The 21629-nt window shown below is 43.1% G+C and overlaps 1 protein-coding gene across 4 annotated transcripts in view; it reads left to right on the top strand.

The window, feature by feature from the left end:
* Positions 1–10958: 10958 nt before the first annotated feature.
* Positions 10959–21629, top strand: part of SEC23IP (SEC23 interacting protein) — a 43287-nt gene continuing 32616 nt past the window's right edge. For 3 of the 4 annotated variants that reach the window (XM_047825398.1, XM_047825397.1, XM_047825399.1), the window contains exons 1-4: positions 10959–11201; positions 14543–15075; positions 18609–18831; positions 20014–20207. In XM_047825398.1, coding sequence (XP_047681354.1) covers positions 11039–11201; positions 14543–15075; positions 18609–18831; positions 20014–20207 — 1113 coding nt within the window. In that variant the 5' untranslated portion in view covers positions 10959–11038. The remainder of the gene's footprint in view (positions 11202–14542; positions 15076–18608; positions 18832–20013; positions 20208–21629) is intronic. The other variant, XM_047825400.1, reaches the window with a different exon arrangement.

Here is a 21629-nt window from a genome sequence, read left to right on the forward strand (position 1 = left end):
TTTAAAATGTGAATAATCATAACACCTAATTTTTCTGTGGCAAGATGTGTTGATACTACTACTAAGTAGTTATGAAAATGTAAGAGGCCAGGGAGGATCCATAAAAGCACATCTCTGTGGCAAGATTTGACTTCCCACCACCACGAATGGCACCGCTGCCCCCACACCAAGCCTATATTTTTAAGGAGGGCATTAAATAACCCTGTCTACCTCTGTGGGGTAAAGGCAAAGGATGTTTGAGGACTTTCCTGAAATGTGACATTTACCCTAGGACTTGAAAGATAAATAAGAGGTAACTAGGCAAAAAGTGAGGGAAGAGTGTTCCAAGCCTAGGAAAACAAAGCTTGCAAACAAAAATTAAAATAGTGACAACTTATTATATGATTTGGCTACGAATCATCTTTATGTAATCATAATAAAGGTAAAACTTGAGTGTTAATCTAACCAATGTTATAATTTAACTTCAGCGAGAGGCTAGGGGGAAAGAGTTCATATATGTGATGAGGACAAAGATCAAAAGGGGCAAAATCCTCATTGTTCACCTGGAAAGTCAACAATATAATGCAAACAGGAAAAACATCAGAAGTGGCAACGTGGGGCGCCTGGGTGGCGCAGTTGGTTAAGCGTCCGACTTCAGCCAGGTCACGATCTCGCGGTCCGTGGGTTCGAGCCCCGCGTCGGGCTCTGGGCTGATGGCTCAGAGCCTGGAGCCTGTTTCCGATTCTGTGTCTCCCTCTCTCTCTGCCCCTCCCCCGTTCATGCTCTGTCTCTCTCTGTCCCAAAAATAAATAAACGTTGAAAAAAAAAATAAAAAAATAAAAAATCTACTCTCTAAAAAAAAAAAAAAAAAAAAGAAGTGGCAACATAATCATGTTAATTTGGAAACAGAAATCCTGAAAGAATCAGCAGAAAGAGTTGAATGCAGTTGCCTTCAGGGTGGAGTAAATTTTTTTAAACATTTGCTAGTTTTCTACACATTTGTTATTAATTAAGCCTCAACTGCACTAGAATTTGCACTAGACTGTAAGATCCTTGAAGCAATGATTTTGGTAGTTACATGTTATTTTATTCCCTAGCACCTAAAACAGTGCCTGGCATAGCATAGGTGCTCAATAAATGGTTTCTGAATGGATAATACACATTTTCCATCCGTTGCCTAAATTTCCTCTCTAGGTGTTAAGCACCTTTTCTTGGGTATCTTTCCTAGAGCCTTTTGACCTGTTCTGATCTAGACTTGCTGCCCTTTACCTCTGGTACAAAACTGTCTTCCTAGGATCGCCTACCACCATTATCCATTATCCTTAAGATTCTCTTTCCTTTCATGGTTTCACTGACCCTTCAGAAAAATCTGTTTCCTCCATCTTCCATAGCTATAGATAGATTTCCTAGGGAAGACCTGCATTTTCTACCTACAGACGTATAGCTGAGGCTGGTTGCCCAACGAGGGACTACATTTCCCAGCCTTCTTTGCAGCTAGGTAGGGCTTTGTGATTAGGTTCTTACCAATGAACTGGGAGCAAATGTTATGTCTGGAACTTCCCCCTCAATTTGTTTGGAGAAAACTTTTGGCCTGGATATGTTCTTTCCTCCTTTGTGATGGACAGGATGGTGATGACTACAACGACTCTGTGTGACAGCCTGGATTTGTATATGAACATTGCATTCTGAGGCCTCTTTGTTACAACTGCTAGCATTACTCTAAGTAATTCAGCAAGTGGTGTAAGTGGGGTGTTATCACAACAAACACAAAGTAAGGTGGCTCTAGTTTGGTGGTTGGAAGGAAGGTAGCAATCAGTGAAAGATGAAATGCTTGAGACAATGAAGGAGACTGATTTCATTCAGGCTGTTGCAGTAGGGAGAATGTTCGTTCAGAAACATCTCAAAGGAGAGTGGTAAAGTTTGAGTTTCATAAAGCAAGGAAGTCGTCGAGGAAGAATGGAGGTGAGCCTTATGTTGGAATTTTCAAGAACGAGTTGGTCTTTTGCATTTATAATCCTTTCTTGGAACACAGAAACAAGAAGGGATTTCTTAACTATCCCTGTTTTCTGAGGAGTGAGTGGGGGCAACTACTAGGGAAGCTGGACTCATTGACCAAGTTCTGACTTTTCTAGGCCAATCGCTGCAGAGGTTGTCAGAGTTCTTTTGTTAAATATGGTCTGGCCATTGTTTGTATATTCAGCCTCCCAGAAATATCGTGCAGGCCATATATGTAAATTAAAAGTCATTAGTAGTCACATTAAGAGTTGATAAAAGGTACAAACTTCTTTTTTAGTTATTTACTTTTTAATGTTTATTTATTTTTGAGAGATATACAAAGCACAAGCAGGGCAGGGGTAGAGAGAGAGAGAGAGACATAGAATCTGAAGCAGCTGAGCTGTCAGCACAGAGTCTGACGTGGGGCTCAAACTCACAAATTGTGAGATCATGACCTGAGCTGAAGTCGGACACTTAACCGACTGAGCCACCCAGGTGCCCCGAAAGGTGCAACCTTCTAATTATAAAATCAGGAAGTCACGGGAATGAAAAACACAGCATAGGGAATATAATCAATAATATTGTTATAACTTTGGTGACAGGTAGAAACTACACTTGTGGTGGTGAGCATTTTATAATGTTTATAACTGTCAAATCAATATATTTTACACCTGAAATATATATCAGCTATACTTCAATTAAAAATTGAAAACAAACTGGGGTGCCTGGGTGTCTCAGTCAGTTAGGCATCTGACTTCAGCTCAGGTCACAATCTCACACTCCATGAGTTTGAGCCCCATGTCGGGCTCTGTGCTGATAGCTCAGAGCCTGGAGCCTGCTTCAGATTCTGTGTCTCCCCCTCTCTCTGCCCCTCCCCTGTTCATGCTCTGTCTCTGTCTGTCTCAAAAATAAATTAAAAAACATTAAAAAATTAAAAAAAATTGAAAACAAACTGAGGCACCTGGGTGGCTCAGTTGGTTAAGCCCCTGACTCATGATTTCAGTTAAGGTCATGATCTCAATGTTGTGAAATGGAGCCCTGCATCAGGCTCTGCACTGGGTGTGGAAACTGCTTGAGATTCTCTCTCTCTCTCTCTCTCTCTCTCTCTCTCTCTCTCTCTCACCCACCCACCCTTTGCCCCTCCCACCCTGAATGTGCCTGAATGTGCACACATGCCCTCTTTCTCTCTCTCTCTAAATAAATAGAAAACAAACAAACAAGAAACCATAGTGAGATAATATTACACACCGGTTAGAATGGCCAACATTTAAAATACTGGCAAAACCAAGTATAGATATTACTGGTGGGAAAATAAGATGATACAGTGGGGAAATAAGATGATGGAAAAGGGGCACCTGGGTGGCTCAGTCAGTCAACCATCTGACTTTGGCTTAGGTCATGATCTCACAGTTATCGGGCTCTGTGCTGACAGCTTGGAGCCTGCTTCACATTCTGTGTCTCTGGCTCTCTCTCTGCCCTTCCCCCACTCACCCTCTGTCTCTTTCTCTCTCTCTCAAAAATAAATAAACATTAAAAAAAAGATGACGGAAAATCATGTGGCAATTTCTTACAAAGTTGAATATACATGACTAGAAGACTCAGTAATTCTACTCCTAGGTGAAATGAAAACATTTCCCATGAAGATTTTTACATAAATTTTCATTGCAACTTTAATAATAATAGCCCCAAATTTGAAACAACCTAAATCTCTACCAACCAATGAATGGATAAGCAAATTGTGGTATAGTCATATAATAAAACACTACTTAACAAAGAAAAAAGAATGACCTATGATTCACATGACATGGATGGACCTCAAAAACATTATATTGATCAAAAGAAGTCAGACACAAAAGAATATGTACTATATGGTTCCATTTATACAAAACTTACTAAAGACAGATGTAAAAATGTAAAAAATAGAAAGTAGATCAGTGGTGGAATAGGGCTGGGAATAGAATTTATGATGTTATTAATTGGCTGGAAAGAGGAACACAAAGGAATAGTCTAAGGTGATAGATTTATTTTTTAAAAAATATATTTATTTTGATGGGGTGCCTAGGTGGCTCAGTTGGTTGAGCGTCCAACTTTGGCTTAGATCATGGTCTTGTAGTTTGTGAGTTTGAACCCCGCGTGGGGCTTGCTCCTGTCAGCACGGAGCCTGTTTCGGATCTTCTGTTCCCCTCTCTCTGTGTCTCTCCCCTGCTCCCGCTTGTACTCTCTGTCTCAAAAATAAATAAAACATTCTAAAAATGTTTAAATGTTTTATTTTTGAGAGAGGGAGGAAGAAAAATAGTGTGCATGCATGAGTGGGGAAGGGGCACAGAGGGAGGGAGAGAGAGAATCCCAAGCAGGCTCTGTGCTGTCAGTGCAGAGCTAGATGTGGGGCTCAATCCCACAAACTGTGAGATCATGGGCTGAGCTGAAATCAAGAGTTGGACGTTCGACAAACTGAGTCACTCAGGCATCTGTAGGGTGATGGATTTATTCTATACTGATATTTTTGTCAAAACTCATAAAATTGTATACTTACAGTTCATGCACTTATCATGTAAATTATACCTCAATAAAGTTGATTTAAAGAGTAAAAAGAGGGGCAGCTGGGTGGCTCAGTTGGTTAAGCCTATAACTTCAGCTCAGGTCATATCTCATGGTCCATGAGTTCAAGCCTCGCATTGGGCTCTGCGCTGACAGCTTGGAGCCTGGAACTTGCTTCAGATTCTTTGTCTCCCGCTTTCTCCCCACTCACGCTGTCTCTGTCTCCATCTCTCAAAACTAAATAAATGTTAAAAAAAAAAGTAAAAAGAAACAGATAACATTAATTTTAATAGTAGGGTGCCTGGGTGGCTCAGTCGGTTAAGCATCTGACTCTCGGTTTCAACTCAGGTCATGATTCATGGTTTCATGAGCTTGAGCCCCACATTGGGCTCTGTGCTGACAGTGTGGATCCTGCTTGGGGTTCTCTCTCTCCCTCTCTCTCTGCCCCTCCCCCCCACACTGGGTTTGTCTTTCTCAAAAATAAATAAATAAACTTAAAAAATTTTAGTACTATATTTAACTTGACATATTCCAAATATTGTAATTGGAATAATCAATATAAATGTTATTAATGAATATTTTATCTTCTTTTTTTAGAATGAATTCTTTGAAATCTGGTGTGCATTTTACAGTTACAGCACTTCTCAATTCAGACAGCCACATTTCCAGACCTCGATAGCCACAGGTAGCCAGGACCATCAAGTGAGGCAGCACAAGAGAGACCAGGGCCTCAGTATTCAGATCAGAGGAGGTAAGAATCTTGCTCAAAGGCATTTCCAAGGGTCTTTTAAGATTTCTCTGGTAAACTAAAGAGTCCTGCCTTATGGCAAAGGTCAGATCAAGGATGTAGCTTTCCCACCTATACCTATTAGACTGACAGAAAAAGGGCTCAAGTCAGACAAGGAAGTAAAGAACATGGAACTTTCAGGAAATAAAATGCCAGGAGCTTGGCCTGAAAAAGTCTGCAACTTGTCAAGTTTTAAGGCGAGTCTCAGGCCCCAGACTCATAGGAGAGACAGTGGGCTACCAAAGCTGTACAGCCCCCAAAGAGGACATGCCTCCCCGTGCCACTTGGGATACAGCCATGGATGGTCAGGGACAAGAAGAAACCTCCCTGAGGGCAAAGCTGAGGCCAGGGAGGACTGTAGACTGAGGAAGTATTTCTAGAGGCCCAAACCAGGGGCAGTCAGGACCAATCAAAAACATTCTCCACTCTCAGGGAGTATTTTCAATTTATGCCTCGCAGGATTTAATCATTTCTGTGCAACAGTGGGAGTCTCCATACAGTTACCCTGTTCTCGGTCCATGACTGTCTAATGTGCCCTATCGCCATAGGTGAGAAGCCACATCCAGGCCCAGTGGAGAGGGCTGAGCTGCACCCGCAGATCCTAGACTGTTAAACAGGATGCAGCATGTTGCTTCCTTTGAGGAGTGAGTATATTCTACATTTGGGAAGAAGGGTTGGCGTTTGGTGGCCAGAGGGGCAGACTGTGGTGGCGATCGTCATTTGCCCACTAAAATCTTCTTTCTTCATACAGAACAGTTACAGAATTGTAGGTAGGATGTGGATACTCAGGTGAGGACTGTATTTCCAGCTGTTGTACCAGGAGTGCCTTTTGTCTAAGTTCTCACTAGCGGAATGTGAACAGAAGTGATTTGTACAAGGTCTGCCTTACTTCTTAAGATGAGACATCTGTGCCTGAACTGCTCTGACCTCTGGCCGCTGCCTTGGCTGGCAAAAAACTAGAGCGGCCTTGGAAGCCTTGTGTTGAAGATGAAAAACTGGTTACCTGCATGTACTCTCATGTGGGAAATGAACCTTTACTTTGAGCCACTGCATTTGGGGTCTTTTTTGTTGTTGTTGTTAAAACAGCTTACATTCTCCGGTACACCTGTGGTTGCACATCACGTTTCCTGTATCCCACATAGGAAGACTTCCTTAGCTTATTCCTTTATTTTGGTGGAGGACCTCCTCCATTTGCTTTCTTAGAAGGTGTGCTGGAGGGGTAAGTATTTTGAGAGCTGAATTCCTTTGCATTTGACCTGTTTTTATCCTTCTGGAGCCTTAAGAATCTTCTATTTGTCTCCAGCGTTTTCTCGTGTGTGTGTCTATTTTCAACTATTGTGCTGGGTACTCAACCCTTGCAATCTGGAAACTGGTATCCTTCATTTCTGGGAATAAAAATGTTTTTTCTTTGATTATTCCCTCCCCCGCATTTTCTCTGTCTCTATTCTTAGCAGAACTCTTAATGTACAGATATTGGCTTTCCTTGCCCAGCACTCTAATTTTCTTATGTCTCTCTCCTAGCTCCCATCTGTTTGTCTTTTTGCTTTACTTTTTGGGAAATTTCCTCACTATTTATCTTCCTTCTACTGATTTTCTTGTGTGTTCCCTGAACACTTATTTTCTTTTTAAAATAACATCCTGGGGGCGCCTGGGTGGCTCAGTTGGTTGAGCATCCGACTTCAGCTAGGTCATGATCTCACGGTTTGTGGGTTCGAGCTCTGTGCTGACAGCTTGCTCAGAGCCTGGAGGCTGCTTTGGATTCTGTGTCTCCTCTCTCTCTGCCCCTCTCCTGCTCATGCTCTGTCTCTGTCTCTCAAAAATAAATAAATGTTAAAAAACATTTTTTTAAAAAACAACACACCGATCTTGTTTCTTGGTTACTGACCCTCTTATCCCTCTGAGGATATTATTGACAGATTTTCTAAGTCTTTTTCTTCCCGTGTGGGTTGTTTCTTCTAAGTTGCTATTTCTCCTTCCTTTGGTGTGTGTCTTGTTTTGATCTCTTTCACATTAAAGGACCTTCTCAACTATGTGGTGATCGTATTTAAAGTGTGGGGACCAGGGGCACCTGACTGGCTTAATCCGTAGATCATGCAACTCTTGGTCTCAGGGTTGTGAGTTTGAGCCCCACATTGGCCACAGAAGGGACTGAAAAAAAAAAAGTGTGGGGACTAACAAGGTGATTGGGAGCTCAGAGCATATAAATAGGGATTGTTGATTGTGAACTTAATATGGGGTGATCTGGCTGGGCTGTCTTCCTAGGGACTCCAGATTTCAGCACCTCTACATTTCTCTTTCCCATGCCCCAAAGAAGAATTTTCTAATCTTCTGCCTGAAGGTTGAAGATCTGGCAGACAGTGTTCTCAGAGCTGAGTGGAGAAACTTGGCTGGGGTTGTGGGAGAGATTATTTTTTTATTCAGTATGTACATGTTTGCTAAGTGTTTCTTCTGTTACCCACTCCAGAAGGGAAAATTTCGTCTTTTTTTCTAGAAGGGGGATGGTTTAGTGGTCCAGTTACTCAGAGTTAGGGGTACAGACCTAACAGCTTCTCCAACAGTTTTACCCAATCTTCCAAACTCTTTAGCTTCACTGCTACCTCCTGAGGTGCCTGGGGTCATCAGACCCTCAATCTTATGATGATTCTGTGGTGCAAATAAGTTGCTCTTGGGCTTTCCCCATTACTGGTTTGCTAAATCACCTACTACAGGTCCATTTTTTTGTGTGTGTATGCAGAATCTTGTTGCTGCGGAATCCTCTCCTATCCCCCTTATCCTTCTGGGTTTAAAAATCAAACACACCTATTTGTGTTTTCCACAGAGTTTCAGGAGGAAGGAAATGAAGACACTTTGGTTCAATCTGATGTCTCTCCCCAGGAATTACCCCAGGAATTCTCTGCTCATGCCTACTGCAATTGCTCTAATTTGAGCCACTCTCACGGCTCCCCTGGTCCACTGTAGCAGCCCGGGTTGCTCTTTCCGTATCTACTTTATTACACTGAAGTCAGAGTGGACTTTCTACAGGGCAAATGTTATTTCTCCACCCTCTTTTATTAATTTTTTTTAACGCTTATTTATTTTTGAGACAGAGAGAGACAGAGCATGAATGGGGGAGGGTCAGAGAGAGGGAGACACAGAATCTGAAACAGGCTCCAGGCTCTGAGCTGTCAGCACAGAGCCTGACGCGGGGCTCGAACTCACAGACCGCAAGATCATGACCTGAGCTGAAGTCGGACGCTTAACCGACTGAGCCACCCAGGCGCCCCACCACCCTCTTTTATTAAAAACATTTTTAATGTTAATTTTTTTAAGAGAGAGACAGAGAGCGAGTGGGGGGAGGGGCAGAGAGAGAGGGATGTGAAGCAGGCTCCAGGCTCGTGAGCTGTCAGCACAGAGCCTGACGCCAGGCTTGAACCCACAAACCGTGAGATCATGACCTGAGCTGAAGTCGGATGCTCAACCAGGTGGGCCACTCAGGCTCCCCTCTCTACCCTCTTTTAACCCCTTCTTTGGCTCCCTGTTGCTCTTGACTTGTAAGCCCCTGCATCATCTGGCCTTGCTCTGCTTTTCATTCTCATCTCCCAACATTCTTCCAGTTTCTCAGTGTGGCATTTCAGGGTATTCCTACATACTGTGACTTTTTTTGAAATGATCTCTCATTGCTTCCTCCAACCCCCCCCCCCCCCCAAATTTTCCACTTAACTTCTACTCATTGTCTTTCAGGGCTTGACTTTAAATTTTCTTCTTCGAGGAAGCCTTTCACGTCACTCAACACTATGTAGGTCCTTTGTTGATGGTCTGATTAGTCTAAATATTTGCTATCTTGGGGCGCCTGGGTGGCGCAGTCGGTTAAGCGTTCGACTTCAGCCAGGTCACGATCTCGCGGTCCGTGAGTTCGAGCCCCGCGTCGGGCTCTGGGCTGATGGCTCAGAGCCTGGAGCCTGTTTCCGATTCTGTGTCTCCCTCTCTCTCTGCCCCTCCCCCGTTCATGCTCTGTCTCTCTCTGTCCCAAAAATAAATAAACGTTGAAAAAAAATATTAAATATTTGCTATCTTTTCTCACAGAAGGGTTATACCTCCCTCCCCTGATGGTGTCCATATTAGACATAATATGGGAACTTGGGAAATTCTACATTACAACTGTCACCACTGTTTACTTTCCTGTCTTCCTGGCCAAACTATGAGCTCTAAGATGGAAAGTTTCTGTGTCTTTCTTAAACACCACCGAACCCGCGGTGTTTGGTGTAGTGCCTGGGTCACCCATAGGAACGACAAAGACTCTCTCCTTGACCCAATTCTAGCAAGGTTTCTAACAGTGTAAGGCCATGTCCCTAGAATGACCCCAGTCCTCCTTAAAACGCCTGCCCTGAGAAAGCTCAACGCTGCCAGGAGAACTTACTGTATGTTCCAGCCAAAACCTGGTGCTAGGCATTTGGGCCCCTGAGCTCCATTTCAGAGCAGTTACTTTAGAAAACTTGCAATTCTATATCCCTTATAATTTTGAGGTGTAAATCTTCCATACAGAACTGTCTTCTCAAGGCCCATCTCCTCCCAGCCTGGTGGTATATTGCTCTAACTTGTACAACTGCCTGTCATAAAGATATGAGAAGTTTGTTTCTCCTCCAGATAATTGGCAGTTAACAAACCTAGGTGGCCTAGTCACGTGGACCAACATCCCTTGGCACCTTTCAATGCTTTCCCCTTAGCACTCTGATCTTTGGAAAGTCTGCAGTCTTTTGGGGAAGTTCAGTTCAGTTCATGATGTACCCTCTTTCCTGTTGTAGTAGTTATTACCCAGTAAGATCTATCCTTACTGCTTTAACTAGTGTCTCACTTTGTTTATCTCTGACAGTAAGCACACTAAATTGTTACTGAATTAAGTAAACAGGTTCTGCACAGGAGGGAATGGCTGCAGGGGAGGAGTTTCATTATTTCAAAGCTTCTTTTGGGGTCTATCTTCCTCTCCCTCCCTCCAAAAAAGCTACTTGTCTGTTATTTTTTATTTCATAATCTCTACCTACATGAAAGGTGACAATTACATCCAAGTCACCCACGGCGCATTTTGGGATTTAACTAATCAGATTATTGTAGACAGATATAGAAAGCTATTTTAAAATGTAGCATCTCCAAATTTCAATTCCCTGGCTCCTTTTTTAAACATGGCTTAAAAACTTCAAAAGTTTTACCGTTTCTATTTCTGGGCCAACAAAAAGAGTTCAGTTCAGTCCAGAAAGACATGTGGGCGGGTTGGATGTGAGTGCTAGCGTGGGTGAGTTGGGCTCAGCTTTGGCTACAAATGGCTCAACACCTCTTCTTCCCTCCCAGTGGGGACAGCGCTCTGCTGACTGCTCCCGCAGGTTCCCGCTGTTCCTCCAGAATCTTGCCAGTTAAACTCTTCTGTCGATACTTTTAGGCAGCCCAGCGCGCCCCCCGCAATCCGTGACCCTCAGCGTCAACTCGATTCAGAACCAGCAGTACTGCCACTCCCACGCTCCAGTCCCAGCCTCCGCCGCGGCCGCGCCGGGGAGTGTCACGTGCCAGGACACGGGCGTGAAGCCAGCGCCGCCATGTTGGTTTCTGGCGGCGCTTTCCAGGGGAAGGGCAAGGCCGCTGACGAGCCGACCCGAGTTCCGGGCCTTGTGCGCAAGTGCGGAAGTGTGCTGGCCCCGAGTGTGACCGGTTTCCGGCCGGTGGTGCCGCACCGGCTGCCAGGAGACGTGTAACGGACGGTGGGCCGCAGCCATGGCCGAGAGGAAACTTAACGGTAGCGGCGGCGCCGCCTCTACCTCCTCATCGGGCACTAACTTACTCTTCTCCTCCTCGGCCACGGAATTCAGCTTCAACGTGCCCTTCATCCCAGTCACCCAAGCCGCCGCTGCCTCGGCCTCCTTGCTCCTGCCTGGAGGTAGTGGGGGCGGGGGTGGGTGTCCGGTGGGAAGAGTGTGTGCAGGGAGGTGGGCGGAGGGCGTGGGGTGACGAGGGTCGGAAAGGAGGTATTCCTTGCGCCTCGATGCGACTCTGTGGGTGGTGGGTGGCTTGCCAGGGCCATCCGTGGCCAGGTTTGAGTGGCCCGGGGACTTTGAAATATTGGAAGTAGGGGGCCAGATCATGAGACTTGCTTTTCGTCGAGGAATCCTCTGATCCGAGGGCTGGACGCTCCACGCTGGCACTGGCATTGCACAGATTTTTGTCGAACACATGCTAGTGTGCCAGGTGCTGGCAGGGAATGCAAAGAGAATAGTGCTTCTCAACTAGGATACAGTAGGAGATCTCCTAGGATAGACCTGTAATACTTGCAAAGTAGAGGTACACGATGCAGTAGTCATCTTTCAAGACAGTGCATCATCACATTGTCTAAGAAGCCGTTTCCTGTTCTCCTTGGCCCCCACTCCTACGTGCACCCTAGCTCTTTCATTTCCTTATTATTGTCTAGGGGTGTTGCTTTTTAATGATTTTGTGGCATTACCCAGACCACAGTATCTAGGGGCACAGACTGCGTTCCAGCCCTGGCTGTGCCAGGAACTTGCTGTATGACCTTAGGCATGTTACTTTACCTCTCTGTGCTTCACTTTCCATGTCCATACAGCCTCATAAAACTGTAAGGAGAAGTGGATTGATTTTTGTAAGGTGCTGAGTGCAGTGCCTGGCACATAGTGTTACCTGCATGTTTGTGAAATAAACATATCTGCCTCTCTAGTTGGACTGTGGGCTTCTTGAAGTTTGCAGCTGTTGCTAGAGTGTGTGCAGAGGAGTGGCGTGAGTGGTCAGTGGGGACTAGATCACGAAGCGCCTCATATGCCGTACTGAGGAGTTTGTAGTTCATCCTGTAGGGTGTGGGGGAGCCTTCGAAGGATCTTAAGGTAACAAGGCAGTGAAACTGGAGGTGTGTTTCAGAAAGACTGGAGTTTTCTGAGATTGCACCAGAGTAAAGCTGACTGTAGCAAGAGCGGTCAGTCTGGGGGCCACTGGGAGTCAGGCACGAGTGAATGGCACTCTAGCCCTACCCAGCCACATTGGGTATGAAGAGCAGGGAAGAGAGGGGAGAGATTTTTTAGACTATAAATTGTTGGGCCTCAGTGACTCCCTGGAGGCCATACTGTCAGCTTTATCAGCCCAGAGGCTCCTTCTCTTCCTTCAGTTTTAGCCAGAAGACCTGGCTCCCTAACTGGCGTGTAATGGATACTGTGTACATGTTTCTTGAATGAGTGTCTGAATGGTTAAATGAAGGGATTGAGAAACGAAGCGGGGGAGGAGTCTAAGAGATGATGTTTTGGTTTGAGTGTCTGGATGGATGTTGGTGAACACCTGTTGAGATAGTGCGGTGTGATAAAAGGATCGCATGAAGGAGGACAATTAAGGTGGTAAGTTCTTTTTCAGGCTTCGTAGGTTTGAGGTGTATGTGGCTGAGTCTGCCAAAAGTGTTGAGGAAGCAGTTGGTTGATAGGTTCTGGAGCACAGGAGAACGCTCCTGGTTCGAGACAGATTTGGGAGTGTCAAAAGTGTACAAGTGCTCATTAAGGTTGTAGGTTTCAATGCCGAATGTGTCCACATGTAATTAGAAAGTGCCCCTGAGGTGAGAGGTCAGTATTTCATTTGCAATTGATGCTAATCAGAAAAAAGTCTCTTGGATCAGGTTGATCCCAGGTTGTCTTAAAGGAAGAAAGATACCACAGGGGTTTGTTAGTTTGTTTCCATTCCATGTTTTTAGTTGTTGAGAGGTGAACTGAGAGATGTAAGACAAGTGAGGTCCAGGCAGCTGAAAAGAGAGAGAGGGAACTGGAGATGTATCTCCAAAGGAGAATAAAGCCAGCAGACAAAGGGCTTTGTGAAGGAGGTGAGAATTTATTTTTGGTTACAAAGAAACAATGGAGAGGAGTATTTTGAGTAGTGGAGTATCTCAGTTAAATTGATGTGTGAGAAATACAGTGGGAGCAGCCTAGAAGCTCAAGCCAGAATCTCTGTGAGCCAATGAAAGAAGGCCTCTCAGGGGGCAAGGATCACAGTGTGCCTGTGTGCTGAGTGTGGGTCTTCTGTTGGGCTCCATGCCTCCAGCAGTAGGAGATAAGAGGGAATGAGCCGGGGGAAGGAAAAGATTAGGAAGAAAGTTTCTTTAAAAAAAATTTTTTTTAAAATCTTTATTTATTTTTGAGAGAGAGACAGAGTGTGAGCAGGGGAGGAGCAGAGAGAGAGGGAGACACAGAATCCAAAGCAGGCTCCAGGCCCTGAGCTGTCAGCACAGAGCCCGATGCAGGGCTCGAACCCACAAACCGTGACATCATGACCTGAGCCGAAGTCGGACGCTCAACTGACTGAGCCACCCAGGCACCCCTAGGAAGAAAGTTTCTACAAGCTAAGGGCTTATAAAAGTTTGGTAAGAAGAGTGGGCTGGACTGTTGAGGCCATGTAGAGGGAGAATACTTTTATTTTACAACTTGGTTGCAGAAGAGAAGGTAGTTTGGGGTTGATAATCCCTGTGGTGAAGATCAGTTTGGGCAAAGGGAAGTGAAGAGAAGTGAACTTTGGTTAGAAAATGGCTTTTTTAGTGATTTGGCATTCTCTAATGGCTAGTTCTCTGGTCGCAATAGTGTGATTTTAGGGATGGCAATTAATGGTTGACCTACTTTGCCTTGGGAATACAAATACCACGTGTTCATTTGTACAATGAATGCTTTGTAGGTAAGAGTCCCGACACACCCCTTCTTGTCAACAGAGTTCATGTCTGTACTTAAGTTTCTTATTACTGTAGAAATAAAACTGCGTGTATTTGGTAGCAGAAAATATTTGAATTATTTTTTACCAGGAGGAAATTCAAAATAAGATGTAAAAATAGTAGGTATAGATTTTGTTTCTGTTTTCAAAAACTCCTATATACAGATATGTGTAATTTATATATATTTACAATAAATACTTGACTATTCATTTAAAAAATATAAAAGGTTATGTACCAAAACATTAACGTGTTAACAGTGATTGTCTTTGGGAGGTGGGCTTATGAATGAATTCTGATTTTTCCCTCCTTTTGTTGTTTCGTATTCTTATTTTCTAGTTTTTCATCTCAAAGAAAAAAAGAACAAGGTTTTCTTTCTTTCTTTCTTTCTTCCTTTCTTTCTTTCTTTCTTTCCTTTCTTTTTTGTAATGCAGAAATAGAAAAAAGAACACGTGCAATTGCTCGATCTGCCTTATAGGATCGTAGCTACAGAAAAATAGAATATCCTTTAAATCTTTTGCTCTCCTGTTCCTTTTCAGAAGATTCCACCGACGTTGGGGAGGAGGACAGCTTCCTCGGTCAGACTTCTGCTCACACGTCTACCCCACAGACCTTTAGTTACTTCTCTCAGGTATCAAGCAGTAGTGATCCTTTTGGGAATATTGGACAGTCGCCGTTAACAACTGTGGCAGCATCGGCTGGACACTCAGCATACTCCAAGTCCCCAGCTGCTCTCCCTTTTACAACTGGATCCCAAGATGCGTCGAATGCGTGCTCACCAGCCATTTCGAAGGCTCAGTATGGTGCTCCACCTTCTGCACAGATGGGAATGAATACTTACCTGCCTTCTCAGCCAAGTAGTCTCCCTCCTTCCAATTTTGGGAGCCCACCGCAAGGAACGCCCCAACAAGGACACAATCCATATCGTCACACCCCTGTAAGCAGCAGGGCTAATCCTTATATTGCACCCCCACAGCTGCAACAGTGCCAAACACCAGGCCATCCCCCCCATCCTCCACCCGCCGGACCCCCGGTTCAGATGTACCAGATGCCTGTAGGATCTTTGCCACCGGTACGGAGATGTGTTTTTATATCTTAGCTATTCACTCTGATTTATTTTATTTCGTTTTTTATTTTATTTTTTATTAAAAGCAATTTTTTTTTTTTTTTAACGTTTATTCCTTTTTGAGAGAACAGAGACAGAATGCGAGCAGGGGAGGGGCAGAGAGAGAGGGAGATACAGGGTACAAAGGAAGCTCCAGGTTCTGAGCTATCAGCCCAGAGCCTGATGCGGAGCTCGAACCCAGGAACCGTGAGATCATGAACTAAGCCAAAGTTGGATGCTCAACCAACTGAGCCACCCAGGCGCCCCTCCCTCACTCTGATTTTTTATCTCTCTCTCATCTTAGCCTGTGTTTTTAAAAAGTGAGCTTCGGGGCGCCTGGGTGGCTCAGTCGGTGAAGCGTCCGACTTCGGCTCAGGTCACGATCTCACGGTCCGTGAGTTCGAGCCCCGCGTCGGGCTCTGTGCTGACAGCTCAGAACCTGGAGCCTGTTTCAGATTCTGTGTCTCCCTCTCTCTGACCCTCCCCCGTTCATGCTCTGTCTCTCTCTGTCTCAAAAATAAATAAACATTAAAAAAAAAAAAAAAGTGAGCTTCTATTTTTATTTTTTCATTCCTTTTTTTTTTTTTTTAAGTTATTTATTTTCAGAATGTGAGAGCGGCGCATGCTCACCTGCATATACAAGTCGGGGAGGAGCAGAGAGAGAGGGTGATAGAGAATCCCAAGTAGGCTCCACGCTGTTAGCGCAGAGCCTGACCTGGGGCTCGATCCCATCAACCACGAGATCATGACTTGAGCCAAAATCAAGAATTGGACGCTCAGCCCCCTGAGCCACCCAGGTGTCCCAACACTGGGCGTTTAATAGTCAATGTGATGATAAACTGTTCTTAGAGGTGATTCTTTGTAAGCTATGTGTTTTGAAGTAAACATTCTTTTAAAGGAATCATAAAGGGGCACCTGGGTGGCTCATTTGGTTGAGAGTCAGACTTTGGCTCAGGTCTTGATTTCACGGTTCGTGAGTTCAAGCCCCACATTGGGCTCCCCGCTGTCAGTGCAGAGTCCACTTTGGATCTTTTGACCCCCTTCTCTTTCTGCCGTGGGTCCCCACTGCCCCTCTCTCTCAAATACATAAACATTAAAAAAAAATTTAAAGGAAGCTCATTAAATGGTTCATATATTATTGATTTATGAAAGTAGTACCTGATTTTAATGAGTTAACTACATGTCAGTATTTCCAGATTTTAGAGTAAGATACCAATAATAAATGTTATCTGGGGATATGTCAGAGTTGAAGCATTTATTAACAGACTGCCATTTTCTCAGTTTTTAATTATCCTACTCAATCAAAACATTCAATTACAGGGACTAAAATTTATTACTTCTATAATTTCCTTTATTTACTTTATGAAGTTTGGGTCTAGACAGTCAAACTCTATCTCAGGAGGGTGATGGGGCAACATTTGCATTGGGTAAATTCTGTGAAATTCCCTTATGCTTTTTCCCCAGCTGATTGTTGAACTGACTTCCACAGGGAAATCAACTGAATCAAAAAAAGGGAAATGATTCAAAGGAAGAATTAACCCAAGTGTGGCAGGGATAGCGGTATTATAATCAGAAAATAACCTAACTTCTCTCTTGGGAATAGAGAATGGGCTCAGTTTTATTGTTTAATTTAAATCCTATCAATACACAAACTTGATAATGTTGGATTTCAGCATATTGGAAGGTAAGCGCATCACAGCATGTGGGATAGTTAACATATTAGTTTGCTGATTAAATTTTTGAAAAGGTTTCTAATTAAGAAATTTAAAAATGATAATTTCAGACTTGAAAGTTACAAAAATAAAGATAGCACAAACAGTACCCCAGTGCCCTTAATGCGTGTTTACCTGTCATTAACGTTTTACCCCATTTGTTCTTTTACTTGTGCACAGGCACACACTCACACATTTGAACATCCTCTCTCTCCCCTTGTCACTATGTGTGTGTGCAAGTTGTTTGGGAAATGGTCAGTTGAATGCATTATGACTCTTTACTCCTAACTATTTTAGTGCAAATTTCTAAGAATAAGGATGTCCTTTTACATAACCACGGTACAGTTATCACCTCCGTAATTTTAACATTGATACAACATTCCAAAATGATTTTTAATTAAAACATTTAAAAATAATTGTTTTCTAATTAAAAAAATTGTTTTTTTATTTTAATTTTTGTACTGTTTATTTTTGAGAGAGACAAGTGGGGGAGGGGCAGAGAGAGAGGGAGACGCAGAATCCAAAGCAGGCTCTAGGCTCTGAGCTGTCAGCACAGAGCCCCATGTGGGGTTCAAACTCATGAACTGTGAGATCATGACCTGAGCTGAAGTCAGACATTTAACCGACTGAGCCACCCAGGCGCCACATCATGTTTAAATTTTTTTTAAGTTTATTTTTTGACAAAGAGGGAGAGAGAACTTGCATAAGCAGGGGATGGCCAGAGAGAGAGGGGGAGAGGGAGAATCCCAGTGTGGAGCCTGATGCAGGGCTCAAACTCACAAATCGTGAGATCATGATCTGAGCCGAAATCCGGACTCAGATGCTTAACTGACTGAGCCACCCAGGCATCCCTGATTCTGATTTTAAAAGTATTTCCAGTGCAGAAAATTTGAAAAATGCAGAATAGTCAAATGATTAAAAATTGCATCTGGATAACCCTTCTTCTCATTTTTTTTATGTTTTATCTTTTTTTGTAGACAAACATTGTATATGATTTCTGTGAACGTTTTTTAGATGTTAAGATTGTTTTCTAAAACGTTAAAAAAATTTTTTTAACATTTATTTATTATTGAGAGAGAGAGAGAGAGAGAGAGAGAGAGAGACAGAGCATGAGTAGGGGAGGGGCAGAGAGAGGAGGAGACACAGAATCCAAAGCAGGCTTCAGGCTCTGAGCTGTCAGCACAGAACCCGACGTGGGGCTTGAACTCACAAACTGCGAGATGATGACCTGAGTTGAAGTAGGATGCTTAACCGACTGAGCCACCCAGGTGCCCCTTTTCTAAAACATTTTTAATGGCTCTAGAGAATTCCACCCTTTAAGTCACAGATAATGTACTTAATCAGGTCTCTGTTAGACATTTAGATTGTGTCCAGTGATTTTCTGTTATAAGTGACCGTTTAGTATATGTCTTTGTAGGTAAATTTTTGTTTCTGTGTTACGTCTTTAAGATGAGTTCTTAGAAATAGAATGGTCAGGTCAAGGAATATGCAAGTTATAGAGATTAAATAAATCCCAGGAGACATACTGCTAGATTGATTTCTGTAAAGGTGCCAGTTTACTTCACCATCAGTTTGAGAAAGCCCAGTCTACTTTGAGACTGATGTTGGATTTTGTTGATTTTTGTTGTTGTTAAGAAACATTGTTTTAGGGCCCAATTATTAAACTAAATGGTTGTCCAGAGATATATGTAGGATAATCATTATGAATGTTACTTTGGGTCTGAGGCATATATGGAATTGTTGTTTTTTGGACAAACATCATAGTCCTGTCTTTCTGGTGTGTTCCAGATTCCTGCTTCAGTGCCATCGGGGTTGACCCCTCCAACACAACAGCAGGCTCTTGCTAGACCCACAGGTCCTTCTGTGCAAACGCCCCCTCCTTTTCTACTTCAAAACCAATATGAACCTGTTCAACCCCACTGGTTTTACTGCAAGGAGGTAGAATACAAACAATTGTGGATGCCTTTCAGTGTGTTTGACTCTTTGAATCTTGAAGAAATCTATAATTCAGGTAAGGACAGATCATGCATCATTTTTATCTCATTTTAGGAAGAGAAGCAATAGTATTTATCCATGGCTCGTATTTTGTGAATGTCAGATTCCTTAATCCTCCACCAGACTCTGTAGCTTAAGATAGTGATAGTGATAGAAGGCCTGAATGATTTAAGCAAAGGTTTTCAAAATGTTTTAGTAATTTTCTTCTTTGTTTAAAGATGTTTTAAGTTAGAGACATAGAGTAGTTCATATAACATAGGTGTCAGTTTTCCTATTTCTGTCATTCTTTTGTAGTTAACGGACATTTATAAAACATCTTCTTTAGAACTCTCGTTCCTGAAGATGCTTTGAAAAGTGTTCTGTAGTCAGGCAGTTTTGAAAGTGACTTAACTTCATTCACCTCTTGAGATAGTGCAATGCAGTGTGTTAAGGCTCTGAGAAGTCCTGGAGTATAGAATTATGTGTTTTTGTTCATCCTGATGATATTTCATCGTGAGACTTAAAAATCCCTCAATACCTTCTGGAAGCATACCTCATGGAGACTTGCTGCTTGGATTAAAAAAAGAAAATCCAGTTATTTGAATTATTATTTTATTTATTTATTTTTCATTTGAATTATTTTATGGTCCTACTTCACAACTCTGCTCCGGCTATTTTTTCTTCACTTAGGAAGAGTCATAATTTTTTTTTTTTTTCAATATATGAAATTTATTGCCAAATTTGTTTCCAAGAAGAGTCATAATTTTGAGTAGCACAAATTAATGTTAAACTTCAATTTTTATTTATTTATTTTTAATTTTTTTTTTTTTAACGTTTATTTACTTTTGAGACAGAGAGAGACAGAGGATGAACGAGGGAGGGTCAGAGGGAGAGAGAGAGGGAGACAGAATCTGAAACAGGCTCCAGGCTCTGAGCTGTCAGCACAGAGCCCGACGCGGGGCTCGAACTCACGAGCCGTGAGATCATGACCTGAGCCGAAGTCGGACGCTTAACCGACTGAGCCACCCAGGAGCCCCAAACTTCAATATTTAAACACGAATGAACTTAGTTCTGTGTCATTAAGGGTCAACTAGCCACCATATTCATTATTTATTACTTTTATTTTTTATTTTTTAAAGTTCATTTATTTTTTTCATTGCTTATCATTTTTCAACCTGCCTTGTAACTGTCGGGTTAAAACGTGAACTTTGTGCTCCAGTCCAGCCGGACCCTGAGAGTGTGGTTCTAGGCACCGATGGAGGGCGCTATGACGTTTATCTCTATGATCGACTGAGGAAGGCTGTGTACTGGGAAGAGGAGCCGGCGGAAGTCAGACGCTGTACTTGGTTTTACAAAGGGGACACAGACAGCAGATTTATTCCCTATACAGAGGAGTTCAGTGAAAAACTAGAGGTACGTGGGCTTCATTCTTTTATGCTTTCCTTCAAAACCGTAGGCCCTGTATACATTGGAGCCTCACGTGACACCACTCACAACGAAGCAGGCTTTTTTTTTTTTTTTTTTTTTTAAATTTTTTTTTTTTTTTCAACGTTTATTTATTTGTGGGACAGAGAGAGACAGAGCATGAACGGGGGAGGGGCAGAGAGAGAGGGAGACACAGAATCGGAAACAGGCTCCAGGCTCTGAGCCGTCAGCCCAGAGCCTGACGCGGGGCTCGAACCCACGGGCCGCGAGATCGTGACCTGGCTGAAGTCGGACGCTTAACCGACTGCGCCACCCAGGTGCCCCCGAAGCAGGCTTTTTAAGAGCCTGTTTTGATGCTGTTCACAGAGAAGATTGCTTTTTCAGTGGTGCCTTTGTTCAGATCAGGTGCTAATCATGGCCTCAGTAGCTGAAGGTAGACTGTTTTATAGGGGCGTATCACAGATCTAGAAACTAGATACTTGTATCAAACATTCAAACCAACTTAGTCTGCTGGGATCTGTTGTTCAAAGCACGTGCCAAGCATATGGATTCTTTTCTGATCACTGTTCAGTAAAAGACTTGAGCTTAACTTCTGATTTTTGAAAATAGATAGAAAACAGAATAGAAACAAATGTTTTAAGACTTAGCCATTCTAAAACTGGTGGTTAATGTTGTTTCACATAATTGCATTCATTTCTTACGATAATTCTACTTAATGGTTGAATTAATAAATGAATTCAATTTACGTACACTGGAAATGAGATACAGAACACTTTAGTTGCTATTTTTTTTTAACTTTTATTTATTTTGAGAGAGAGCGGGTATGTGCGAGCACGTGCGAGCAAGGTATGAGCAGAGAGAGAGAGAGAGAGAGAGAGAGAGAGAGAATCCCAAGCATGCTCAGGGCTGTCAGCGTAGAACCCGACGCATGGCTCGATCCAACCAACCGTGAGATCGTGACCTGAACTGAAATCGAGAGTTGGACGTTTCACTGCCTGAGCCACCCAGGCACTCCTACTTACTATTTTTTAATGTAGTAGTTATTAAAACTGAGATAACTGGCACTAACAGAAAACATTAAAACAACACTGTGTTAACGTTGAAAGCGGCCCCTAAAATGTTAATCTTCCCTAGAAAGAAGATTGTTCAACAGTCCAGTCTCTGGAGTCAGAAATTTGAGGGTGGGAGTGAACTGCGGTTCTGCCCGTGCTACTTTACACCTGCGATCTCGTGCAGCTGTGAACTTAAAATGTCTACTGAGGGGTTGAATTGTGTCCTCCTTTGCACCCCACAAAAGATATGTTGAAGCCCTAACCTGTAGCACCTCAGAATGTGATCTTGCCTGGAAATAGGGTGCTTGCAGGTATAGTTAGTGAAGACGAGATCATTCTGGAAAAGGTTGGGCCCCTA

The sequence above is a fragment of the Prionailurus viverrinus genome, chromosome D2 (assembly GCF_022837055.1).
Source record: "Prionailurus viverrinus isolate Anna chromosome D2, UM_Priviv_1.0, whole genome shotgun sequence".
In the NCBI taxonomy this organism is placed as follows: Eukaryota; Metazoa; Chordata; class Mammalia; order Carnivora; family Felidae; genus Prionailurus; species Prionailurus viverrinus.